Source organism: Rhinolophus sinicus, linkage group LG05 (assembly GCF_036562045.2).
Source record: "Rhinolophus sinicus isolate RSC01 linkage group LG05, ASM3656204v1, whole genome shotgun sequence".
In the NCBI taxonomy this organism is placed as follows: Eukaryota; Metazoa; Chordata; class Mammalia; order Chiroptera; family Rhinolophidae; genus Rhinolophus; species Rhinolophus sinicus.
This window is the reverse complement of record NC_133755.1, coordinates 176,619,751-176,643,852: the sequence shown is the minus strand read 5'-3', so window position 1 is coordinate 176,643,852 and position 24,102 is coordinate 176,619,751. Positions and strand designations below refer to the sequence as shown.

At 44.1% G+C, this 24,102-nt stretch overlaps 1 protein-coding gene across 3 annotated transcripts in view; it reads right to left on the bottom strand.

Annotated features, from left to right (window-relative positions):
• SYTL3 (synaptotagmin like 3) overlaps positions 1-24,102 on the bottom strand; it is a 78,063-nt gene that overhangs the window by 36,982 nt on the left and 16,979 nt on the right. For 2 of the 3 annotated variants that reach the window (XM_019749458.2, XM_019749468.2), the window contains exon 4: positions 15,971-16,035. In XM_019749458.2, the coding sequence (XP_019605017.2) occupies positions 15,971-16,035 (65 nt within the window). Of the gene's footprint in view, positions 1-1,675; positions 1,855-15,970; positions 16,036-24,102 lie in introns of those variants that run through there. The other variant, XM_019749481.2, reaches the window with a different exon arrangement.

Here is a 24,102-nt window from a genome sequence, read left to right as displayed (position 1 = left end):
AGTTCCATAATTGTAAATTTGCTAAAAATCATTAAATTATACACTTAAAACAGGTGAATTTTACGCTACATAAATTATATTCCATGAAAGCTGTTGACACACACACACACACACACACACACACACAGTAAGAGACCATAATTGCCGGGAATGATTGCATTTATTAAAAGTTGAGGTTGGATTAAATTTTCTAAATTGGGAAACTTTGAAAAATAGTTCAGGTTTCCAAGCTTCCATTTGTTCTTTGGAAACATTTCATAATTGAATGACTATATTCCTTTAAATATTCCTTGTTATGAAGATTAAATTAATCTTTTAAAAAAATGTAATCCACTTATTTCTAGCTATAGAGGTTAATAATTTCCTAAATAGGACTGCATCTGATATAGTACTCTTTTTGTTTCAAGGAAAGGGGATTTATGATGTATTAAGACCCCCAAAATAGAACTTTATGCGTTCAAATTTCTGCGAACACAATGTTTCCTGGCCCAATGCATAGGGAGAGGTCAGGCCACCCAGCCTGGAGGCCAGAGAGCAGACTCTCCTGCTCAGGGACCTTCCCCAGAGGGCTCCCCAGAGCCCAACACTGAGCCACCAGGCCTGCCGTCCTAGGAAGTCTGTCTAGCGCCTGACTTGTGCGTTCGGACGGTTTACATCCATTCCAAAGAAAGACTTACATATTTGCATCATCTTCATAAGACCTGAGGAAGGGCAGGGATAGTAAGGAAATCAGGATGGGCAGGGAGTCCTTTGGGAGTCGGCAGACAGCGTCGCAAATCAAGGCCCAAACCGAAGCCTGGAGACAGCTGAGGGACACAGCTGATCCTGAACTGCACGGCCCCAGGCCAGGGTCCGCACCTCTGGTGGCCAGCAGGGGAGGCACGGGCCCTGAAATCACCTCTCTGAATCAGTCCACCTGCCCGTGCATATATTTCTGCGGTTCATGATGGTGTCCACCAGATTCTAAAAGGAGTCTGTGCGCCCCCTCCCCCATGAAGAAATACTCCCTAAATCAGAACGAAAAGGCTGAGCACTAAACTAGCAGAACCAGCTTGTAATGGTGAATCCCACATGTGCAGGAGCCACCGGAAAGAAAAGACCAAGGCCAGAAGCAAAAACATAGTCGCCCTAACTGCATCATGCTGGTTGTGAAAGCAGAGAGAAACATGAGAAGGAGAAAGGAACAAAGATAGCCACACTGTTTATCCAGCCTGTCCTGGGCGAGGCTGGAGGACCCAGGCACAGCGAATCCTGAGGTCCCCGTGGTTGGGCTGTGTCACAGCTCACAGTGGCCGCTGGGCCCTCCTGCTGCCCCTGCCTGCTCCAGCCCTCACCATCTTGACCCTGATTGTTGTGACAGCGTCTCAGAGGCACAGCCAGAGAGTTACAGCAGATGCACTGCCTGAAGCCCTTCAGCGACTCCCTATGCCTGCTAATGTCCAAACCCCAAATCGCATTTGTGGGTCCCCACACCTCACCTGGGCTCACCTCTCCCCCAGGCCCCACACCCCACCTGGGCTCACCTCTCCCCCTGGGTTCCCCACACCCCACCTGGGCTCACCTCTCCCCCTGGGTTCCCCACACCCCACCTGGGCTCACCTCTCCCCCTGGGTTCCCCACACCCCACCTGGGCTCACCTCTCCCCCTGGGTTCCCCACACCCCACCTGGGCTCACCTGTCAGACTTGCTTTCCCATGGCCTACAGGCCTTGTCCTTTCTGTTCCAGCAACACTGAATAGCTTCTCATTACTCTACTTACCCTGACCCTTGTCTTCTTACTCCCACTTACCCCTCACTTCATCTTGCGCTAATTGCCCAAGCATTCCTACCTCAGGCCCACATCTCCATCCTGAACCTCAGCTTAGTGCCCCTCTGCTGAATTTCTAAAAACCCCTCCAGAAGTCCAGGGGAAGACCTGGCCCTCCACACGGTCCCGCAAGTGGCTCTGTGCTGCCCCCTGCTGGCTGTGGCAACATTGGGCCTGGCTGCCTGCTCTGTGGGGTGTGTGCACCCGTTCTGTAAAGGTCAAACAGTAAAACGTGTGAGGCTCTGCGCCCCGCAGGGTCTCTGTCCCAAACACTCTGCTCTGCCCTTGTGGTAGCAGCCACAGACAACCTTTCTTTTTTTGTTTCTTTTTAAAGAGGACGCAGCTCACAGTGGACCATGCAGGGATTGAACCAGCAACCTTGGTGTTACTAGCACCACGCTCCAACCAACTGGGTTAACCCGCCACCCCCACAGACAATATTAAAGACTGGGTGTGTCTGTGTTCCCATAAAACTTGATGGACACTGAAATTTGAATTTCATATACTTTTTATGTGTCACAAATATTATTCTTTTGACTTTTTGATCATTTAAAAATGTAAAATCCGGGCAGACGGGTGGCTCAGTTGGTTATAGTGCAGGCTCTGGGCAATGGGGCTGCGGGTTCAATTCCCACATGGCCAGCGAGCTGTGCCCTCTGCAACTAGAATGAAGTCCATGAGCTGCCGCTCAGCTCCCGGGTGGCCAGATGCAGATGGTTGGAGCGCGTCCTCTCAACCACAAGGTTGCCATCCTGCAAGGGATGGTGGGCTGTGCCTCCTACAACTAACAACGGCAACTGGACCTGGAGCTGAGCTGTGCCCTCCACAACTAAGATTGAAAGAACAACAAAACTTGACTTGGAAAAGTCCCGGAAGTACACACCGTTCCCCGATAAAGTCCTGTTCCCCTTCCCCAATAAAATCTTAAAACAAACAAACAAACAAACAAAAAACCCCATAAAATCCATCCTTAGCTCTCAGAATTTACAAAAACAAGCAGAAAGACAGGTTTGGCCCATGGGTCAGCGATTGCCCTGCGTCCCTGCTACTCCAGGTGTGGGCGGTGGCTCCCAGCTGGCACCAGTGGGGAGCTTGTCAGCAATGCAGAGCCCCAGACCCAGCGCAGCCCTTCAGAACCTCTCACTGAAGTTTCAGAAACTCTGCCCTGTGCTTCTGTCCGATTGGCCGTTTATGTTCATTTTACTTCTTCTATTCTTCTGTTGTTTCTTACCAGAGGCTTCCTCAAAAAGCACTAAATATTTACTTTTTAACATTAAAAGAAAAAAATGCATGCAACTCCTGGGAGGAAATGCTCATAGAAGGATGCTCCTCAAGGTCTCCATAGAGGCGGGTTGCTTGGAAGGGGCCCTGCTGTCCCGCTTGGTGGCTGCCTCATTAGGAAAGTGGCTTTACTGGGGAGCAGCTGTGTGTGGGGGGGCCTTGGTAAGAAAAAGAGGTTCCAGGCTGCATTCAGGAAGGCACAGCTGACATTTATTAGCTGCCGACCGTATTAGGTCATCACTAGATGTCATCCCAATTTTAGAAATGAAAACCAAGGTTCAGGGATATTGTGTAATGGACCCAAAGTCACAAAGCTGACAAAGCTGGCTTTTGCACCACCACTTGCCTACAAAGCTGGGCACAAATAAGGTGGGGTGGGACGGAGTGGATGACAAAAGCAACATAATAATGGTTGGGTGACCGATATGTGGGCTTAATATTCTCTCTACTTTTGCTCCTGTGTGAAAATTTTCATAATAAAAAGCATGGGTGGTGGTGGTGGTGGAGGAAAACAACCTTATATAGACGAATGACCAATTTGCCTGAAAATTCTGTAAGACTTCCTCATTTTATGTTTTCATGCTTGTCATACATATTTAAATCTCCCAGAAACAAGACATGTGCTCCTGTGTTAGAGGCATCCTGTCTTCAGTGTGCGGCCCCTGGGAAAGAGGGGCCCAGCAGCACCCACCATAGCCCTGCTGGGCTCAGCTCTCTGCCCTTCTCTCCTAGCCCCCCACCCCTCTCCCAGCTCCAGAGCGCACACAGGTCCTGTCACTCCTTTGCTTGTGACTCACTGCCCATGTGGATACAACTGAAATGTGCTCTACCAGCATCCAAGGCTGCTATGAGCTGAGTTGTCCTGACCTCTGGAACCTGCGAAAGTGACCTTATTTGCAGATAGAGTCTTTGCAGATCAAGATAAAAGGAGGTCATCAGTGTGGGTCCTAATCCACTATGACTGGTGTCCTTATAAAAACGGAAATTTGGGACACTCAGGCAGACACATACAAAAGGAGGACGATGTGAAGATGGCATCAGATAGCTGAGGCAGAGACGGGAGTGACGTGGGTACAGCAAAGGCTGCCGAGAACCCACAGGAGCTTGAAGAGGCAGGGAAAGAGTCCCCTAGGGCCGGCAGAGGACACGTGGTCTCTGCCACGTGGACTTCAGTCTCCAGAACTGGGAGACAACACATCTCTGCGCCCAGTTTGCAGTCCAAGGAAAATACTACAGAGGACCTTTGCAGCTTCTGTCCCTACCTACCTCTCCGGCATCACTTTTGCCACCCCAGCCCCTTCACAGGTCCTGGTCAAGCCGGACTTCGCACACGCCCCACACCCTCTACTTCTCCCACGCCCCTTCTAGTGGTTTATTCTCTGGGATTCTGCACCTGCCCTCCCCAGGCTGGTCTCTTCGTGGAGGCCGTGCACACTTCATTAAAATTCGTCTGACGGCACTGTAACCATTTGGATATACGAGCAGGTCTGCCTACCCCACTACATGGTGAACATTTGAGGACACGAGCCTCAGCTAAGCATCTCGGTCTTCCGGGCACCTAGCAGAGGGCTTGCCGTGCACAGACGGTGGTTGTAAATATAATAGCAACCAGCACTGTTTTAGCAATAACAATAAGCATTCCCTCATTTGAGCGGCACAACCAAATGTACATGAAAACAAGGGCACCGTTCTTTCACAACTTAGCTTACATATAGTTTCATCCATTCATCCGCATTAATTGAGTGTAATTCACAGGAACTTTGCAGAGATAAGCATACAGGGGACACAACCTCTGCTCATTAGCAGGAGCTTATGGTGCTGTAAGGAGCCATATAAACTCCACAAGGAGCTGTGGTTTGCAGATCAAAAACCAGTCCTGCAACGGGGGAGATCGTTTCTGTGGCAAGTCGTTATTCATCTATGTACCCATCGCTCGAACTAAAAGAAATAGGGACAAGGCAACTGATGTCGGATACTCCTACCTACGCCTACACGATGGGTGCCCCTCTCCAGCCGGGTTCCGTTGTGACGCTGGTCAAGCACACTAAGTGTCAGCCTCCCACTGCTCTGATAGCAGCTCCTGCAGTAGGCGCCCTGCTCTGCTGCCCCTACCCTTCTCTCTGGGTGACATGGTTCATGGGAAAGAGGGCAGAGGACGGACGCCCTGGAATGCCCCAGTGCAGCTCAGTCAGCCAGCCAAACCCTGTTCTCATGGCGGCCGAGGGGCCTCACGCCCTGAACTGTGTGGGTTGGTCTTCTTCCAAGACATGACCACTAACTCCCCCTCTTACACTGTCAGGCCCCACAGCAGCCCTTCATGAAGGAAAGTCATGCGCACCCAGACAGCAGTGGAGCTAACAGATAAGGCCATCGAGCTGAAGGGCGGCCAGCTTACAGCCACGTCTCTGCTGCTGCCCATAGACCGGGGGCAGCATCCTATGTAGGAAAGCAGATCCTGGAGCTCCAGGTGACCCAGAGCGAAGCACAGCAGGGCTACCTGCAGGGAGCCTCCCTGGGAAATGTGCAGTATGTTCCTCCCTCAAGATGATTTATATCCACCCTTAGGGGTTGGTCATAATATATGGCTTTTGGTAGAACAGCACATTTTGTTGCATCTGCCAGAAAAATTATCACAATAAACACACAAATCTAGGATGTGCATGACATGAACAGTCCCCTCTTAGATGTGGCTCCCTTTGTGCAGTGCCCAACCTGCACAACTGTATGTGACAGTCCTGAGAGTTGGCCCACACTGGAGCTTAAGTATCCTCCAAATGCTGAAAGAAAGGTGAATACCACCAGGGGCTATAAGAAAATTACAGTATGTTTTAGGACAATAAAGTTTTAAACCAATTTTTGGCTTACATATGCAAAATGGAAAAAATTTGACCTAAAAATCCCTTGTCATGTAAAGAATCATCATTTCCTCTCATAAATGGTTTCAGAGCTGGATTCCAGAGACTTGTTGAGTGTATTTTAATTCTTTATAGAAGTTTGGAGCTTAGATAACACTGGGGCCAAGACACTACACCAGGATGAAAGAAGATAAAATACATGAGTATGAATCAGCAATTAACGCTTTCCAGGAGAACAAAAATTAATAATAAATTTACGATCCTGTTGGCAAGAAGTATCTCCCATCCTGCCACTAGACATTACTCTTCTGCTTAGCTGCATGAGAGAAAATAATTTTTCCCTAATTAAGTTCCCTCTACTCTATCAGCAGAAACTCTGGACAGCTTCATGTGAATAACAACCACTAAGACCTGAGCAGTAACTCTTCCACAAAGATATACTTCAGGTTGACAGTAACTGGTCCAGGTGTGTTGAGTACCAGGGACAAAAAGGTATATACTGCTTTTCAGCATCCTTTGATTTTCTCTAAAAATTGAATGTGGGTTTTAGGAGTTTTCTATCCTAAAGATTCTGGATATTAATTCTTTATCAGATGTGTGACTTGCAAATAGTTTCTCCCATTCCATGGGTTGCCATTTTACTCTGTTGAAAGTGTCCTTTGATACATAAAAGTTTTTCCAATTTGTCTATTTTTTCTTTTGTGGCATATCCAAGAAATCATTATCAAAGTCAGTGTCCTCTTTCCCCCTATGTTTTCTTCTAAGAGTGTTATCGTTTTAGGTCTTTGATCCGTTTTGAGTCAATTTTGTTTATGGTGGTAGGTAAGGGTTCAACTTCATGTTTTTACTTGTGGATATGCAGATTTTTGCAGCACTATTTATGAAAAGATTACCATTTCCCCATTGAATGATATGGGCACCCGTGTCAAAAATCATTAGACCATATATGCAAGAGTCTTTTTCTGGGCTCTCCATACTATCCTATTGGTCTATGTCTGTCTTTTTGTCAGTGCCACACTAGTTGGATTACTATAGCTCTGCAATGAGCTTTGAAATTAAGAAGTGTGGGTACTCCAGGTTTGTTCTTCTTTTTCAAGAAACAAACGAAACACCCAATTCAAAAATGGGCAAAGGACTCGAATAGACATTTCACCAAAGGAGATATACAAATGACCAATAAATCAATGAAAAAATGTTTGACATCACTAATCATTAGAGAAATGCAAACCAACACCACAGTGATTCAGCCACTATAAAAAACAGTATGAAGGTTTCTCAAAAAATTAAAAATAGAGCTACTATATGATCCAGCAATGTCACATCTGGGAAAATATCCAGAGATGAAATCAGGATCTCGAAGATGTATCTGCACTCCCATGTTTACTGCAGCACTATTCACAAACCACCTAAGTGACCATCGACAGATGAATGGATCAAGGAAATGTTATATATACCGTGTTTCCCCGAAAATAAGACCTCGCTGGACAATCAGCTCTAATGCGTCTTTTGAAGCAAAAATTAATATAAGACCAGGTATTATATTATATTATACCTGGGTATATGTATATGTATATGTATATGTATGTGTATGTGTGTGTATGTGTGTATGTGTGTGTGTGTGTATATATATATATATATATATATATATATATATATATATACACTGTGGAATATTACTCAGCCATAAAAAGGAAATCCTGCCATTTGCAATAACATGGATGGAACTTGAAGGCATTATGTCAAGTGAAATAAATCAGACAGAGAAAGACAAATACTATATGATATCACTTATACGTGGACTCTAAAAACACTGAACTTATAGAAGTAGTGAGTGGAATGGTGGTTGCCACGGACTGAGGGTGGGAGGGGAAATGGGGAATGCTGGTCAAAGGGTACAAACTTTCAGTAGTAAGATGAATAAATTCTGGGAATCAAATATAGAGCCACCATGGTGACAACAGGTAACAATACTGTATTGCATACTTGCAAGTTGCTATGAGAGTAGAGCAGTAATGTTCTCACCATAACAACAACAAAATAGGAATTACGTGAGGTGAAGGAGGTGTTAATGAACCTTACTATGGTAAACATTTTCATTAAAAAAAAGAATAAATGTCAGGCTTGTCAGACACACACATGCTGATTGAATGACTGAAAACAAAAGAAGACAAAAACCATAATGAGATACCATTTCACACCCATTAGGAGGGCTATCATAAGAAACAAAACAAAACCAAAAACAAATATTAGCATGAATGTGTAAAAGTTGGAACCCTTGTGCACTGCTAGTTGGGAACATGAAATGGGGCAGCCACTACAGAAAAACTGTATGCCAGTTCCTTAAAAAATTAAGCATAGAATTACCTACCATTTGAGGGCTGGCCCGGTGGCTCAGGCGGTTGGAGCTCCGTGCCCCTAACGCCCAAGGCTGCCGGTTTGATTCCCACATTGGCCAGTGCCAGATGGCTCAGTTGGAGGGATTGCGGGCTCTCAACCACAAGGTTGCCGGTTCGACTCCTCGACTCCCACAAGGGATGGTGGGTTGCGCCCCCCACAACTAAGATTGAACACGGCACCTTGAGCTGAGCTGCCGCTGAGCTTCCAGATGGCTCAGTTGGTTGGAGCGTGGGCTCTCAACCACAAGGTTGCCGGTTCGACTCCTGCAAGGAATGGTGGGCTGTGCCCCCTGCAACTAGAAAACAGCAACTGGACCTGGAGCTGAAAGGACAACAACTTGACTTGGAAAAGTCCTGGAGTACTCTGTTCCCCAATAAAGTCCTGTTCCCCTTCCCCAATTAAAAAAATCTTTAAAAAAAAAAGAATTACCATTTGAGCCAGCAATTCTATTTCTGGGTATAAACACAAAAGAACTGAAAGCAAGGAGTTGAACAGCTATTTGTACATCACTGTTCATAGCAGCATTATTTGCAATAGCCAAAAGGTCCAAACAACACAAGTGTCTATTAATGGATGAATGGATAAACAAATATGGTGTATACATACAATGGGATATCAGTCAGTCCTACAAAGGAATGAAATTCTGATACATGCTAGAACATGGATGAACCCTGAAGGTAAGTAAAATAAGAAAGATACAATATGATTTCACTTATATGAGGTATCTAGACTAATCACTTTCACAGAGACAAAAAGCAGGATGGCTGCCAGAGGCTGGGGGAACAGGTAATGAGCAGTTATTGTTTAATGGAGACAGAGTTTCAGTTTGGGAAGAAGAAAAAGGTCTGGAGATGGATGGTGGTGATGGTTGCAGAATAACATGAATGCACTGACAACTACTAAACTGTACACTTAAAAATGGTTAAAATGGTAAATGTATATTATGTGTATTTTACAACACAAAAAATGAACGAGGAGTTCTTAAATTCAAAACGATTTATTTGATTTAAATATATATGTGCCTCATCTTTTAAAAAATGTATTCGTGTATAAAGAGATAGTTTAACATCCAATTGTCAAGGTAATTCCCTGGAAACTACCCTAATCAGTAATTTGGTCTAAATATATAAACACATGAATTCTTCATTCAGAAAACCTATTTCACCTTGGTTTCCCACTCTGTTCATTTAAATAGAAAAAACGATGATGGTCATCAAAAAGTTGCTACATTTTATCAGCTGATAATCTAGAGCAAAGGGGGCAAACTTTTTCCTGTAAAGGGTTAGGTAGACAATTTCAGGCTTTGCCAGCCATACAATCCCTGTTTGCAACTACTCAATCATTGTATTGCCAAAGTGGCCACAGACGAAAAGGGGTGAGCACACTGTGTTCTAATAGAACTTTACTTACAAAAGCATGTGGTGGGCCAGATTTGGCCTGAGTGCAATAGTTTGCCGACCTCCAATAGAGCAGGGAGTATTAAGTAAAATAAAATATTGACTAGCCTAATAACTAGCCCACTTAATCATGGATCCCCCTCCAGGCTAAAAGCAACGGATCAAAACCCAAAAGAAGCAAGTGGGTAATGAGGTGGTCATACCGTAACACTTCAGGACCAAAGATGTAGGTTGTCTAAGATGGCCTCATCATCAAGTGGGGGTAACCAGGGCACAGAGGCCTGTGGGAGAGGTAGAGACAGATATAGTAGGAACGCTAGGAATCAGAAAGGCTCGGGGACTCGCCAAGTTCCTGGTGAGACATTTGTGAATATACATATAGAACTGATGCATTCAAACTGCCTTGGGCAAGCTAAGCAATGCAAGTTTGAGTTGCTACTATGTACAAAGCCAAAAGCATCATGAAATCAAAGGTGACTAGAAAAAAGAACCTGCGTCCAACAGATTATTACCTGGAGAACAAAAGGTTTGAAGGTCGAAGTCTCACTCCACAACATAATCATAAAACCTGACTTCACAGTCTCTAAGCAGTTTAAATGGACTGGTCTGCATATCTGTCCGGGACATGACAAGCAATCCAGCCAGCTGGGACAGTCACCTCTAGGGCACACACTCCCTTTTGTAGGCTGGTGCTCATTTTGTCTTTCTTCTTAAGGAGAGTAGTAAGAAGAAAATATTCAACATTTTCTTTTTTTATTTTCCCCCCTTCTTCCGCCTCCCTTTCCCCCCTCCCTCCCCCCCAGGCAGTCGGTCACCGGTCGTCTGTTGGCCGCTCACAGCAGCTCACGGCAGCCTGAATGCCGGCCACTCACGCTGGCCACCGGCACATGGCTCCTGGCAGCACGCGGTAACCCACGGCAGCACACAGCAGCCCACAGCAGCCCATGGTCGCCGGCAGCCACTCACACCCACCCTCAGCTGCTCACGGCAGCCCAGTTCCAGGTAAAGCTGTTGTTCACAATCTTAGCTGTAGAGGGCGCAGCTCACTGGCCCATGTGGGAATCGAATAGGCGACCTTGGCGTTAGGAGCACCGCGCTCCATCCACCTGAGCCACTGGGCCGGGCCCCAACATTTTCTTTAAAATAAGACAAAAACACATACAAAACTTTATGTCTGGGAAATAGACATGCTTTCATAAAGAAACCCTCTCCCGAAAGTAAACACACAAACGAGGCACTCGGTTTGTAACTCACAGAAAGGTTTACTAAACCATCCCTGTAGAGTCATCTGTTGAATTCCAGGGGTGGGAGGTCTTTACTGAGCCATCAAGTAGACAGGAAATAAAGGCAGGGCCTGGAGACAGAGTCACTACTATTTACTTGTAGCTACTTCTCTTAATTCATGGCCCTGAATGTTTCAAGCCCATACAGCCGTCGGATGCTGTCCCGATGGCCCTGTGATCAGATGGACTGTATCCTAGCTGCCGTGTAGAATAAAACTCTGCAGTCACTTGAAGACTAAATAATATTTACTACTGGGAGGAGGCAATAAACATTATTTTCCTTCATAATTATTAGACACAGTATCATCCTGGTTAATTATATAATCGATCACTGAGACCATTATCAGAGGCTATGCTAAAGTACAGCCTTCTTAAATTATTTTATTTCCCCAATTACTAACAATAAAATGAAAGTCACAGTAGATTGTTTACATATTACATTCAACCATTTTTAACTTGAAGAAGTATTAGTATTAAAAATAGAAACACTGTCATCTTTTTGCTGTTAAGCTCAAATACATCAAGCAATAAAATGTGGTTGTAATAAAATATGTGCATTTACAGCAAGGAGCCAGAAGAGGGCACTATCTTCATATGCTTAGCAGATACCGAAAGCATCGTAAAGGTGGGTTTTTCAGTTTGTTTTCTAGTTCCCAGTGATTTAGAAAATGTCCATTGTAATTTTTTTATTAACTTTGCTACTTTACCAGTGGCTCCAAAATTTCAAATGCATAAAAAGAATGACTTGGGGACTTGCTAAATATACATTCACGGGTCCCACCTGGTCCCACTGAGTCAGGAATATTGAATTTAAAATAGCTCTCAGCTGATCCTGGAGCAGAAGTCCCGAAGCCACAGTAAGAGCCCTCTGTGTGGGGATTGCCCAATGCATGGGGTGGGGGTGAGAGTGTGTTGGGGGAGGGCCAGGAGGTGACAGTGGCAGAATGGCCAGGGAGCTGCCTAAAGAACAGGAATGATACTAAAATGTTAATGATAGATTAACTTTCTCAGGGTGAAGTCACAGTATTTTTAACGTTACTTGTTATGCTTGTCTTCATTTCTCAGTTTTTAAAATGAATATATATTACTTTTACGTTCAGAACAGCCACAAATGTAATTTGAATGACGTTTGAAGGACTAAATGGGGCCAGAGTGTGGTAAGAGGGCAACTCGCATGGCCTGTCAGGTGGTGCCAATGAGCACACCCTTCCTGAGGGTAATTTGTCACACATGTGAAGCCTTTCAAGTGTTCGCACATTTGGCCAGTTGCTCTTCTAAGAAGCTATCTGAAGGAAACAAACCGAGATGCCAAGATACCGGTACAGGACGTTCCTCACAGAGTTTTCTGTCATATGAAATTTGAATGATACACTCACTGACAAGAGGGAACCTGTTGAATAAATGGTAGCACATCCATCTGAGGTATTTTATGCAGTTGCCGATACATGCTGGAAGAAGTCTTAATAGCGTAGGGAAGTTTATGCTAAATGAATTTTAAAAGCAAGACAGAAACCTATATATAGTCTGATCACAGATATAATCGATGATTCCTACCTCCTGATAGTCACACCTGTGTGGTCCCCTCCCACCCTTCATAGCGCTGGTGGGTGTGACCATAGGATGTAGCAGAAATGACAGTGTGTGACTTCTGAAGCCAGGTCATAAAAGATATTGATGGAGAGAGAAAGTAGAGCCCCTGAGAATGCAGATCTGCAGCCCCAGGCGAGCCTTCAGCTGAAGACAGCAACCATATGAAATAATAATGTGAATTGTTTTAAGCCGCTAAGTTTTGGAGGAATTTGCGATCCAGTAATAGATAACTAATAGCACAGAAAGAAGCACAGATGTGAGCTGTCTCCTACCCTTTCGTGGCTTGAACCACCACCTTGTTTTTCTAGCCTCCACTAAGAGCCTTGTTCACACCATCGCAACAAAACCCTGAGATAATATGCAGATTCACAACCTTTCTTGCACATGCAGAGAGCGGAGGTTGCAGCTGGCTCCCCATTAGGGCCTCTGGGTGGGGGTGCTGGGGGGAGACCGGAGTCAGGAGGAGAGGGAGGGGTTGGCTTCTTCTTGCTGGCCTGTGTTCCTGTCACCATCCACTCAGCACTGGCCCTGCCTGGGTGGCGTCTGCTCCCTGCAGTTACCACCTCTGTGTTCCCTCAGGGTTCCCTTTTCCTCCTTCCAGGCCTCCAAAGAAAATTAATTTCTCTTTGTTCAGATCACCACCTGGTTTCCTAACTGGCCCTCAACTGATACAACACACAAATTCGATTCAGCTCAATTATTGTGCCAGGTTCTCTTGAGGGGCACAGACGTAAGGAAGACAGAGCTCCCGCTAAGGTCGGGATCACCCTTCCCCCATCTGACCTTGACTGCCTTTCCTGACTGTCTCCTACCTACCCCCACCCCACCTGCGTGTGGCCCCAGCACAGCACTCTCCGTTCACGCTCTGTGAGCCCAACTCGACTGAAATCGGACACTAAGCAAATGACACACCTGGCATTTGAGGGAGCACTGTAGAGGGGGAAGGATTTGGCTTTTGGTTGTTGGTTTGTTTTGCCCCCCAAAAGAATGATTTATGCTTAGGCTGTCTTTCACTACTCTGGTGGGTTCTCTGCTTACTGATGGTTTCATTCTTGTAGAAAGTCACTGGACAAGAAAGAGAAAGTCAGGAGGTCAGTCTCATTTCTTTCCTGCTCCGCTTCTTACCTCAGGTGAGCCACCTTTGGAAAGGAAGCGAGCTGAAGAGATGGCAGGATGATAACGTGTATGCGCGTGGGCGCACACACGGGAGCACACACACGGGAGCACACACACGTATCCTGGCGTGCATATTAAGTTACCTAACTGATAAAAGGATACGAGAACTTCCAAAAATGTAATTAAAAAAACCTCCAGGTAATGTCTTCACGGTGCTGGTACTGAGAAATAACAGGAATTTCATTCCCACAGTCTTATTGCTTATGAGCTAGAAGTGAGTGAAAAAAAATGCGAATCTATCTACCACATGAAGATGGTAGCGTCCCCTCCAACAAAAAACCTGTTTTAAAAGAAACAAAACAAAGCAACAAAACTTAGAGAAAGACCCCAAGTTGCCATTGCTCTGCCCAGACTATGCACTAGATGGAGCCAACAGCAAAAACTGATACTTGGAGGATGGAAAAACCTTGGCTATGCCAACGGTTTGCGGCATGCTCCATAAGGACTCAGTACATACACAAACATGCAATATATCTGGGATATTAAACTTTCCTGAACGGACAGTATTTAGGGAAAAAAGCGTTCACAAGGCTGGTGGGGGGCAGGAGAGAGGGCAGGCAGGAAAAGGGGTTGAGAAACCCTCATCTAATGAAATCACACACACACACACACACACTTGCTGCATTCTTTTTGCTCAAGCGCTCCCATTAGCGGTATCTTTTCCTCTAGATTTATAATAAATGCAGCAGAAACATTGCTTTTTCTTGAGCAAGAAGAGTCAGGAATAGAATGTAGGTGAGAATTTAATCCACTGAATACAAATCTTGCTTACCAGTGTCTTTCATAAAAGCTGAGCGCTAACGCTTAAGCCAATCTTCCTTTGTTTGCCAACACATTTTTGGTTGATGCTAAATAGCTTATATCTCTACCTCAAACTGTCACTCTTTCCAAGGGAAAAAAAGTGTTTTGAGCCACCTCCTTCCCTCTGGGTCAGTCTGGGCTCCCTTGTCACACATCGCAGAGTTGGGGTGCCACCCGTTACCACATAGACAGATGTGACTCACAGAGCTTGCTGGCCCCAGTTAATTATGAGGACACATGGGTGCCCCTGATAAGTTACTCTCTTACCAGTACGACTCAGCTTTGACATGGCCCTCCTGTAGCCAAAGCACAGCAAATGCTCTCCATGGTCCCAGCTACCGATCACACCATTACATCAACTTTGCAAATATTTGGTAAGACATTTCTGGTATACAGACATGGAACACACACTTCCACTCATGTAATCACAACATGTGCTCACAGCATCAGCATCATCTGCTCAGTTCTAATGCGATCCCCTTGCTGTGGTCTCCAGGTATTTATGCAATCATTTTGATCAAGTACCATTGTCATGCGGGGTGCCAGGCGGGGTCTCTGCTCCCGCTCCCCATACAAGAACGCAGGATATGGTGAGGCCAAAAAGGAACACCCACGGAGCCATAGGTAGGGGAGTCATACCACTATATTCTCTCTGGCGGCACTATACTCTCAATGGAGGCTGGATTCACACTGTCCGCAAACCGCCATCCACACTTGCCAGCCCAGCCGCCATCTTCTTGCTAGCCCCCCACTTGCTGCTAGAGTAGCCACAGCAGTTATATTAGTGGCCAATGGCTCACTGGTTACAGCTGACGGCCAACTAGCCACAGCTGATGGCCATCCAATCACATTGATGGCCATTTACTACCTGAGCCAGCACCTGTCTATGTGAGGCCGAGAGCCTGGAAACTGCTTTCTGGGGCTCTGTCCCCACAACCATGAAACAAGGTTTTGTGCTTGGCGCTGTAAGGGGCTAACACGATTTCAAAGCACAGTCCCTGCTTGTAGAGAGAAGTGCACAAATAATGATATAACAGAAGGCTCTGTCAACAGTGCTGGAAGGGATGTACGGACCAGAGCTGCTGCTGTTTCGGAGGAGGGAGACACTGCTCCCAGAAGCAGGAAGTCAGGGAAACTTCACGTCAACAGGTGGATTTCAGCAGGTAGAAATGGGGGTAGAGAGGGAGGTGTCACACGCAATGGTGGGGAACAGCAGGAGTCCAGGGGCAGAGGCAGGGAAGCACAAACAAATGGGCCAGAGGACGGGCTGAAGGCCTACCTACCTCGTCCTTACAGTTTTTTTAATATTCGAAAGTCTGAACTGACTATTTTAAAACTAGGAATATATCATTTTACTTTAGCAAAGATTTGAAGAGCATTTACCTTCATTTGGAAATTTCTTGGCTCGTTCTTCAAAGAACCATTCTCCAGTTTTTATTTTCACATTTCTGAAAAATAAGCAGAAAGGAAGCCTCAGCTAGAGATAGTTGTATCGGGCTCATTAGAGGTACTTAGATGGTACCACAAAATATTAGTCTTGAAAGGGACCTCAGAGTTCGGATGACTGACCCAACGCCTAACTTTACAGATTTCCCAGAGAGGTGGAGTGAGGTGACTAGTTAGCAGCCAAGTAAGGGATGTCTACTAGGGTATAGTTTACTGTATATATATGTACTACGTATACGTAATATATACGTATTAACCTATGCGTGTGCCCAACATGTAGTAAGTACTTAATGTTTTCTGAATAAACAAGGAGAAACAAAATTGCTACCAAAGGAATCAATTTAGTAGAGTATACAGATGTTATATTATAAAGTTGTACCCCTGACATTTATATAATGTTAGTAATCAATGTCACCCCAGTAAATTTAATTAAAAAAATAAAATATAATAATTTATCACGGTTTTCTTTGTGGGAAGCAATAGCATGAAGGAATAGCTACAAAAAAAAAAAAAATCAATGCTATTTACTAAGAGGAAGATCATTCTTAGTTTAGTTTCAGGTGAGTTTAAGTTAAGCACGTTTACCAAGAGCCAGCAGAGAAGGTGCCTGGGATGAGTGTGCTTCAGTGGAGATTCGGGGACCGGGGCCCTAGTGGACCACATGAGAAACCTGGGAGATGACTTAGCCAGCTGGTCTGAGAGCGGCTCCCCACGGCAGGACTACATCTCCCTCCTTCTGAGTCCCACAGAGAGCAGCGGAGGTGGGGGCACTTTTACAGGATCACTGCTTGAAACCGAAGTCCTAAAGTATGTTTTACTCTTGACAGCCCCCAAATTCCTGGAGAAACCACCCTCAACCTCAAAGAACCTGAGAAACTTAGAACTGTTAATATCCTTTTAGGATGTAAAAAGGTAAACACACCATTCTTATCAGTTGTTCATACCCGAAATAGTAATATGCCACAAACCTGTCAATTCCTTGGTTATGTAAACTTAAGAAAAATTAAAACTTCAACTCATGGGAAATTCTCTTTTGTTAAAGTATTTACTGAAAGAAACCCTCATTAGGTTCTTTTAGGCAGGCTCTCTACAAACTCAAGTGGAGTTTTCAAACTTAATGCTTACAAACGCTGTCAGTGTAAGTAAATTCACAAATAAATGCCAATCCACACGTTATTTAATGATAGGCATAGCCTATCACTGCCTATGAAGTTCTCATGGTTCTCAGCGACAGCAACCAACTTCCTCCCCTTCATCTGGTTGTTAGAAACTATTGTGTTCTCTGATTAGTATGCAAATGATTATTTCCAGTGCTTAGTAACTAGAACAAGGAAATCATACACAGCACATTTATAAAATCTGATAATCAGTCACTGTCAAGCAGAGCCAATACATACAATGTTCAACTGTGGTTATGAGTTAGATAGGGAAATGTTTGCAGCCACAGAACCAGAAACTCCAATATCTAATCTACTAAATTGAAGAAGCACTCGGCATCTAACAGAAGTTTCCCCTGAAGTAAAGCAGAGGGTCAAAACCCAGGGGAGTTTGGACAGATTAAAGGGGTGGTGAATTCACGCTCCTTTGAGGTGTCACATCTCCTAGTTGTCCTATTTCCGAGAATGCCTTTTCTGTCCTTTCAAGCCGGACAAGGTCTAACGGTTAGATGAGGGGAGTTGATAGCAATATCCATGGTGGAACCAAGGAGGCCTCCCTCTGATAAATCAGCTTCACTTCCTGGGGTTTGTTTCCTGATGGTGGTGACCTGTCTCAGTGAATTCCTCTCTCATACTCTTAGCTCATTACCCTTGTAGCCAAAAGCATTCATATCCCAGACAGGTCTGGAGATGCGGGGAGGTCTCAGACTGGAAAAGAGATCAGAGCAGCTAAGAATTCAGCAACGAGTCAAACCACGATCCTGTCTGTAGTCAGCTGAGCTGGCCAGACACAGGCCACCACTGCGAAGTAAACACACACAGACGCACAATCACGAAAAATGGTGAAGGGGAGGAGGGCGAGGAAGGTGAAAACGCCTGAGTAAATCGCCGAAGCAGATTATTACTCCTCTAGTCCCAGTTGCAGAACCTATACAAGAAGCAGATAAATTAAAAGACTAGCCACCTAATGTTAGTCATCTAATGTGATCACCTCAGCCTCTCACTGAATCCCAACTGGTCACCTGTGAAGTTCAAGCAGGAGCTTCTTTGTCATGGACAGATTTGGACACAGACTCGCAAGTCTCTTGGGCTCATCTGTGATTAACGAATGGAAGGGTAAAAACACCACAGTCCTAAACCAGATGACGACCAGCACTTTTTGCATTTGAGGCTGTTTCCTTTCAAAACTAGATCTGAGCGGGATCTTAAATAATGCTTGCAGAATCAGCTATTTCATGAGCGGTTGTTCCCTAATATGGTTATTCCCAAATACTCCCATAAGGGCTCCCTGTTGGCACAAAAGTTTTCAAGGGAACACCTTTTTTCGCTCACATTGTCTAGGACAGAGGCGAGCAGACCTTGCAGTGGTGGCACCTGCAGTGTCTCTGTCCTCGTTAGGGCCAACACAGGGTAGCCTGACCCACAGTAACCAAAGGAAGCATTTCTTATTTCTTCACAGAAAATCAATCAGAATCTGGCTGTGAAAGCTTCTCGGATACTTTCTGAGCTCAGTAACAGTTAATGCTTTTACATGTCTCAAGCAGAATCATGACTTGTTTGCGTAACATTTTTTCAGTCAATCGGCAAATACACCTCGAAAAGCGAAAGCCAGGCTGAGGGAGAAAGCAGAAGATCTTGTCAGGAGTCCTGAGTTCTTTCAGTGGCTGACCTTTCCACTAACCCTGCACAAGGATCCCTGTAATTATAACTGGTGCCTTGAGCCTCTTAATAAACTTCTGGAAATTCCAGCGCCCATTTTCATAGCCTTGAACTCGGCTAGTGCTGTCGTTTTATTAGCACATGAGGAATAACTATTGAAAGCCCTTTGCAAATTCCAGCATACACACGTTCAACAGAATGATGAATGGATGACCCTACTGGAAAGACAGTTGGACCTCATTACTATGAGCCAGCAGTGAGCCCAATAGGCCTCTTGGAAGCATTTTTATTTTGCACCCAGATTACTGGAATCTGCAGGTGGTCAAGGTGTCCATGCTTCAAGCTCCCCAAAAAGTCGGTATGATGTCCCTAGAGTTGCTCATGTGTTTTTCCACCATTCAACGCACACAGGTGGAAAACGGGTCTGTATAGTCAGGATTCGTCGAACGCCTAAAGAAGCACATTTCCTGTGCAGAGCTGCTCTCCAACCAGTGCCCTGATGGCCGGCTCCTCAGACAAACAAGCTGCAGAGACTCCAAATGACGAAGCCAAAGTTTGTAAAACTGAGATCAGCCTAACCGCTGTGTTCGCTTGTCCAACCGTGAGGCAACGCCCGCTAGATAAAGTGGGCCTATGCCTGCATACCGTTGGAAACCGGTTCCCTCCACATAATCCTCAATCTAAGACGGTTTTCAGTTACAAAGCAAACTAGTGAGTTTTTCCACCAGCTCAGTTGATCTGATTTCAACGTTCTTACAGGAAAAAAAGACTTATTGTTGTGATTAGCTCCTAGGTAACTGGGAGAGGAGTCAGAACATTGAGATGAAGATAAAGAAATGATTTTATCGAGCTGCTACCACTACTTCTTGCAAAACATTGATAACTCTCCTTTCCTTGATCTCAGAGAGAGACGGGTCCCCTCTGTGTCATACTCGGTGCCGTATACACAGCCCAAGCGCGATGGAGGCTTATGGCAGCGGCCAGTGAATCTATGTGGGTCGGTGAATGAATGAGTAGCCCATCTCTGCAGGGAGCAGCCTGAGACTTGGAGGGATAAGGTGGGGCCCAACATAGGTAGAGCCCTGGTGACAGCGTGCATCGTGCCCTCTAAAGATGTAGGGTGGGCTCACAAACTCAGGCTCCCAGTAGAAACTGTAAATGAGGAGAGTGGGCTGGATGTGAGGCAGCAGGGAGGGGTGGGTGCCGTGGCAACGTGGAGAACCGAGGCCCTGTTTTTAAGGCATTAAATGATAAATATTAGACATCACACAGGCAAAAAAAAAAGAAAAACAGCCTGTGGGCTGTCTGCACCCTGTTGCCCATGGGTTTATGGTTCTCGGTTTGTTATATCAGATAACTAGTCAACAAAAAAGACAAATGCTGCAGCTAGACAGAGCTGAACTTGTTAAGATCTTGACAATAAAAATTGGGTTAGATGCTGTGCTTTACCCCGTCTTCCCCATAGATCTAAGACGAGATCTGCCAGCACCGAAGGGGCCATAGAAGGGGCAAAGAACAAGGAGCACCTCCTGCCTGTTGGCAAAACCTCAACCCGGATGTCTGAGAGGCAGCCGAGCCCCTGTGACATGATGCCACAGGCAGGAGAAACGGAGTCCTGAAGCCCAGGGACACGCATACCCTGTATGTGCATTATTGGGGGGGAACAGGGAAAGTTCCAGAAAACAGTCTTCAAAAACATTTAAGACCCACCTCTATGGAAAGGGAACAGAATGACATAAGGAAAACCCAGCTGAAGCAGAGACAACAGACTGGAATAAAGGAATAGTTAGGAAATTAACAACGCAAAAGCAGAACAGGAAGAGCAGAATTGAGTCTGGAAGGTTGAATCAGTGAGGCTGATGTGAGAGATGCTTTCCCAGAACGTGACATAAAAAGAAAAAGACATTAAACATTGAAAGTGAAGATAATACAAATGGAGGATAGAGGTCACAACCTACATATGAAAAGTTATTCCGCAAGAAGCCAGGGCAAGTGGCAGACAAGAATAATGCGAAAAAGCAGACCTGATTAAAGAAAATGGTACTGAGTCAAGAAACAAGCAAACCCCACTTCAAACCCAGTAGTGGCTATTATCGAAAAAAAAAAAAAAAATGACAAGTGTTGGCAAGGATGTGGGGACCCTTGTGAACTGTTGGTGGGAAAGTAAAATGACACAGCTGCTGTGGGACAGTATTGTGGGTATTTAAAATATTAAACCTAGAAATACCATGTGATCTAGCAATTCCAGATGTGGGTATATACACAAAAGATTGAAAGCAGAGTCTCAAAGAGACATTTTATGGCCCCGTTTATAGCACCACCGTTCACAACAGCAAAACAGTGGAAGCAACCCAAGTGTCCATCAACAGGTTGATGGATAAAGAAAACTTGGTATATACCTACCATTGAATATTGTTCAACCTTAAAAAGGAAGGAAATTCTGACACATGATACAACATGCATGGGCCTTAATGACATTAGATAAATGAAATAAGCCATCAGAAAAGACAAATGCGGGCTTTTTTATTCCACTTACATGAAGTACCTAGAGGAGTGAAAATGCACAAAGACAGAAAGTAGAAGGGTGGTTACCAGGGCCTGAGGGAGGGAAGTAAGGAGGCCCTGTTTTAAGGCATTAAATGATAAATATTAGACATCACACAGGCAACGAAAAAAACAACAGTTGTTTAACTGGTACAAAGTTTCGGTTTTGCAACATGCAAAAGTTCTGGAGATGGATGGTAGTGAGGTTTGCACAATGGGAATGTTCTTAATACTACTAAACTGTGCACTAAAAAGGTTAAGATGGTACATTTTATGTTATGCACATTTTACCATAATTAAAAAAAAATTAAACAAGCAAACCCAAAGGATAGGCAGCTCAAAGGAACTTTGTTTGATGAAAATTGATGTGGAGAGACTCATACCCACACACATGCTAGAAACTGTTTTAAATTACCAGGATACAGAGAAAATAAATATTTCTAGTACATAAAGATCAGATGATAAATAAGGAAACAAAACTAAAACTAGCTTCAGATGTCTCTGTTGTAGTAAATTCCAAAAGACCATAAGAAAGCATTCACTAAATTTTGAGATAAAAGGTTGGGACTCAAGATTTAAAAACCTAGTATAGTCGTCACTCATGAGGCAAGGCTAACTGAAGGCCTTCTCAAATATGTAGTGGCTTAGAACATATGCCGCCCACATGCTTTTCTGGGGGGAAAAAATCCTGAAATCAAAATAAAGAACTTGCAAATTGGGAAATCACAGTCTCAAAATCAATTAAAATATAGAGTTGGTTTAATAATTGTTGTAAATGTAATTAGAGAACTACGTAGGTGACAAAAATAATTATTTAAGGAGATATTCTAAAACATACAAGTAATAATTTAAGAGTATAGATATTTCAAAACGATTGGCTAAGTGATAAAAATTATTTATAAAACATTTCTGTCTCTATGAATTTGCCTACTTTAGTAAGTGGAATCATATAATATTTTTCCTCCCGTGTCTCTGATTTCACTTAGCATGCTTGCGAGGTTCATCCATGCTTCAGCATGTATCAGAATTCCACTCTTTTTTAGGGCTGAATAATATTCAATGGTACAGATATACCCCATTTTGCTTACCCATTCCTCTGCTGATGGACGCTTGGGTTGTCTGTGACTATTATAAACAATGCTGTTACGAACATTGGCCTATTGACTAAAGTACAGTTTGACAGCTATGATGTTGTCAAAACCAAAATTATATTTTCATTTTGTTATTTCAGGTGGAAAAAGTTTTTGCGATGCACTAGCTCTTAGGTTCTGTTAACATTTGTAATAAGATTCAAACTTTAAATACTCGTTTCCTAAACAGAACTCAAAATGAACTGAGATGTCTTTACCACATAAGATATATTACCTCTGTTGTCATGCACATCCTACTGTCCTTTTCCCAAGCAGCAAAGTAACATGAATTTACTACCCCTAGACTGTAGAGCCCCAGAATTCTTAAAATTAAACACAAAGTAATCATTTCAGGTGTGGCAAAAACTAGGCCAGGCTTTGAGGGCTGTGGGTAAGGTAACAGTTTCATTGCCTGTTGACACGTTTTTACAATTTTAAAAGGAAGAAGGACTAACTGGTTTCTTATCTGTTGACTTCATTATCGTAAGTTATAAAAGTAGTGTTCATATGGGTAGCACAGTACATAGCAGAATTAGGCAGATTTATTTCTTTCCTTTTAAAAAATCGGTTTAGTTCATTTCTTAAAACAATCCTTAAGCGTAAGTTGGAATCTGAGAAAGATATCACAAAATCTAATCACACTTTCACCAGAGCATCCCAAAGCTAGAAGGGATTTCAGAGAACAGACAGATCAGCTTTAACATTAGGCACAAATCCATGGGCAAACTTCTTTCCACCGAAAGGAGAGCTTTTTGATGTTGATTCTTAACTATTTGCATTAAAGGAACAGTGCAGGAGTTGAATCATCTAAAGTCATGAAATCCACACATGACTTGCATTTGTGGAATCACTTTGGTCTGATCTATGGACATGTGTATGTTATTGTGGAGAGTCCTATGAGAACAAGACTTCAAAGGAACTACCAGCCTGTCCAGCATCACCTCTCGCCTACACTCCAGCCTGGAGTGTTAACCACGCAGCACTTCACTACCAAGCGGAGTGCCAGCCCAGGGAGACGGCCTCCTGGGGCTGACCTTCCCTGCAGGGCAAAAGATTTCAGCTGAACTGAGAGTGAGGTGACAACTTCCAGTACGAACAAAATAGTTAATAATACAGAAAGGTTACTCATTTCAAAAAGGTTTTAAAAGCAAGGCCTGCCATGACTAATTACATGCTGAGCACAGAAGAAATTTCAGCTTCAACAAAAGGAAGAGTGTGTGTGTGTGTGTGTGTGTGTGTGTGTGTGTGCGTGTATCATGTATAACAGCCTAGCTATATTGTGAGAACTAAAACAGGTGCCATTTTTAATTCAGAACAATAACAACAATACCAAAAAACTATTTCATGGAACAAAAGGCTTTTCCCTTGTGAAATTAGTCTTAGGAGCTAACCTCTAGAAAATTTGTAAATGTACACATATGTGGAATATTTTACTCAATATGTTTAACTTGTCTATACATGCTTTTTCATGTGAAACACACGCACATACTTTCTATCCACAATGTTAAACATCAGATTAGAAAAAAAAAAAAATCAAGTTTTGAAATAGAAGGTAGGCAGTAGAGAAATGTTATTTTAA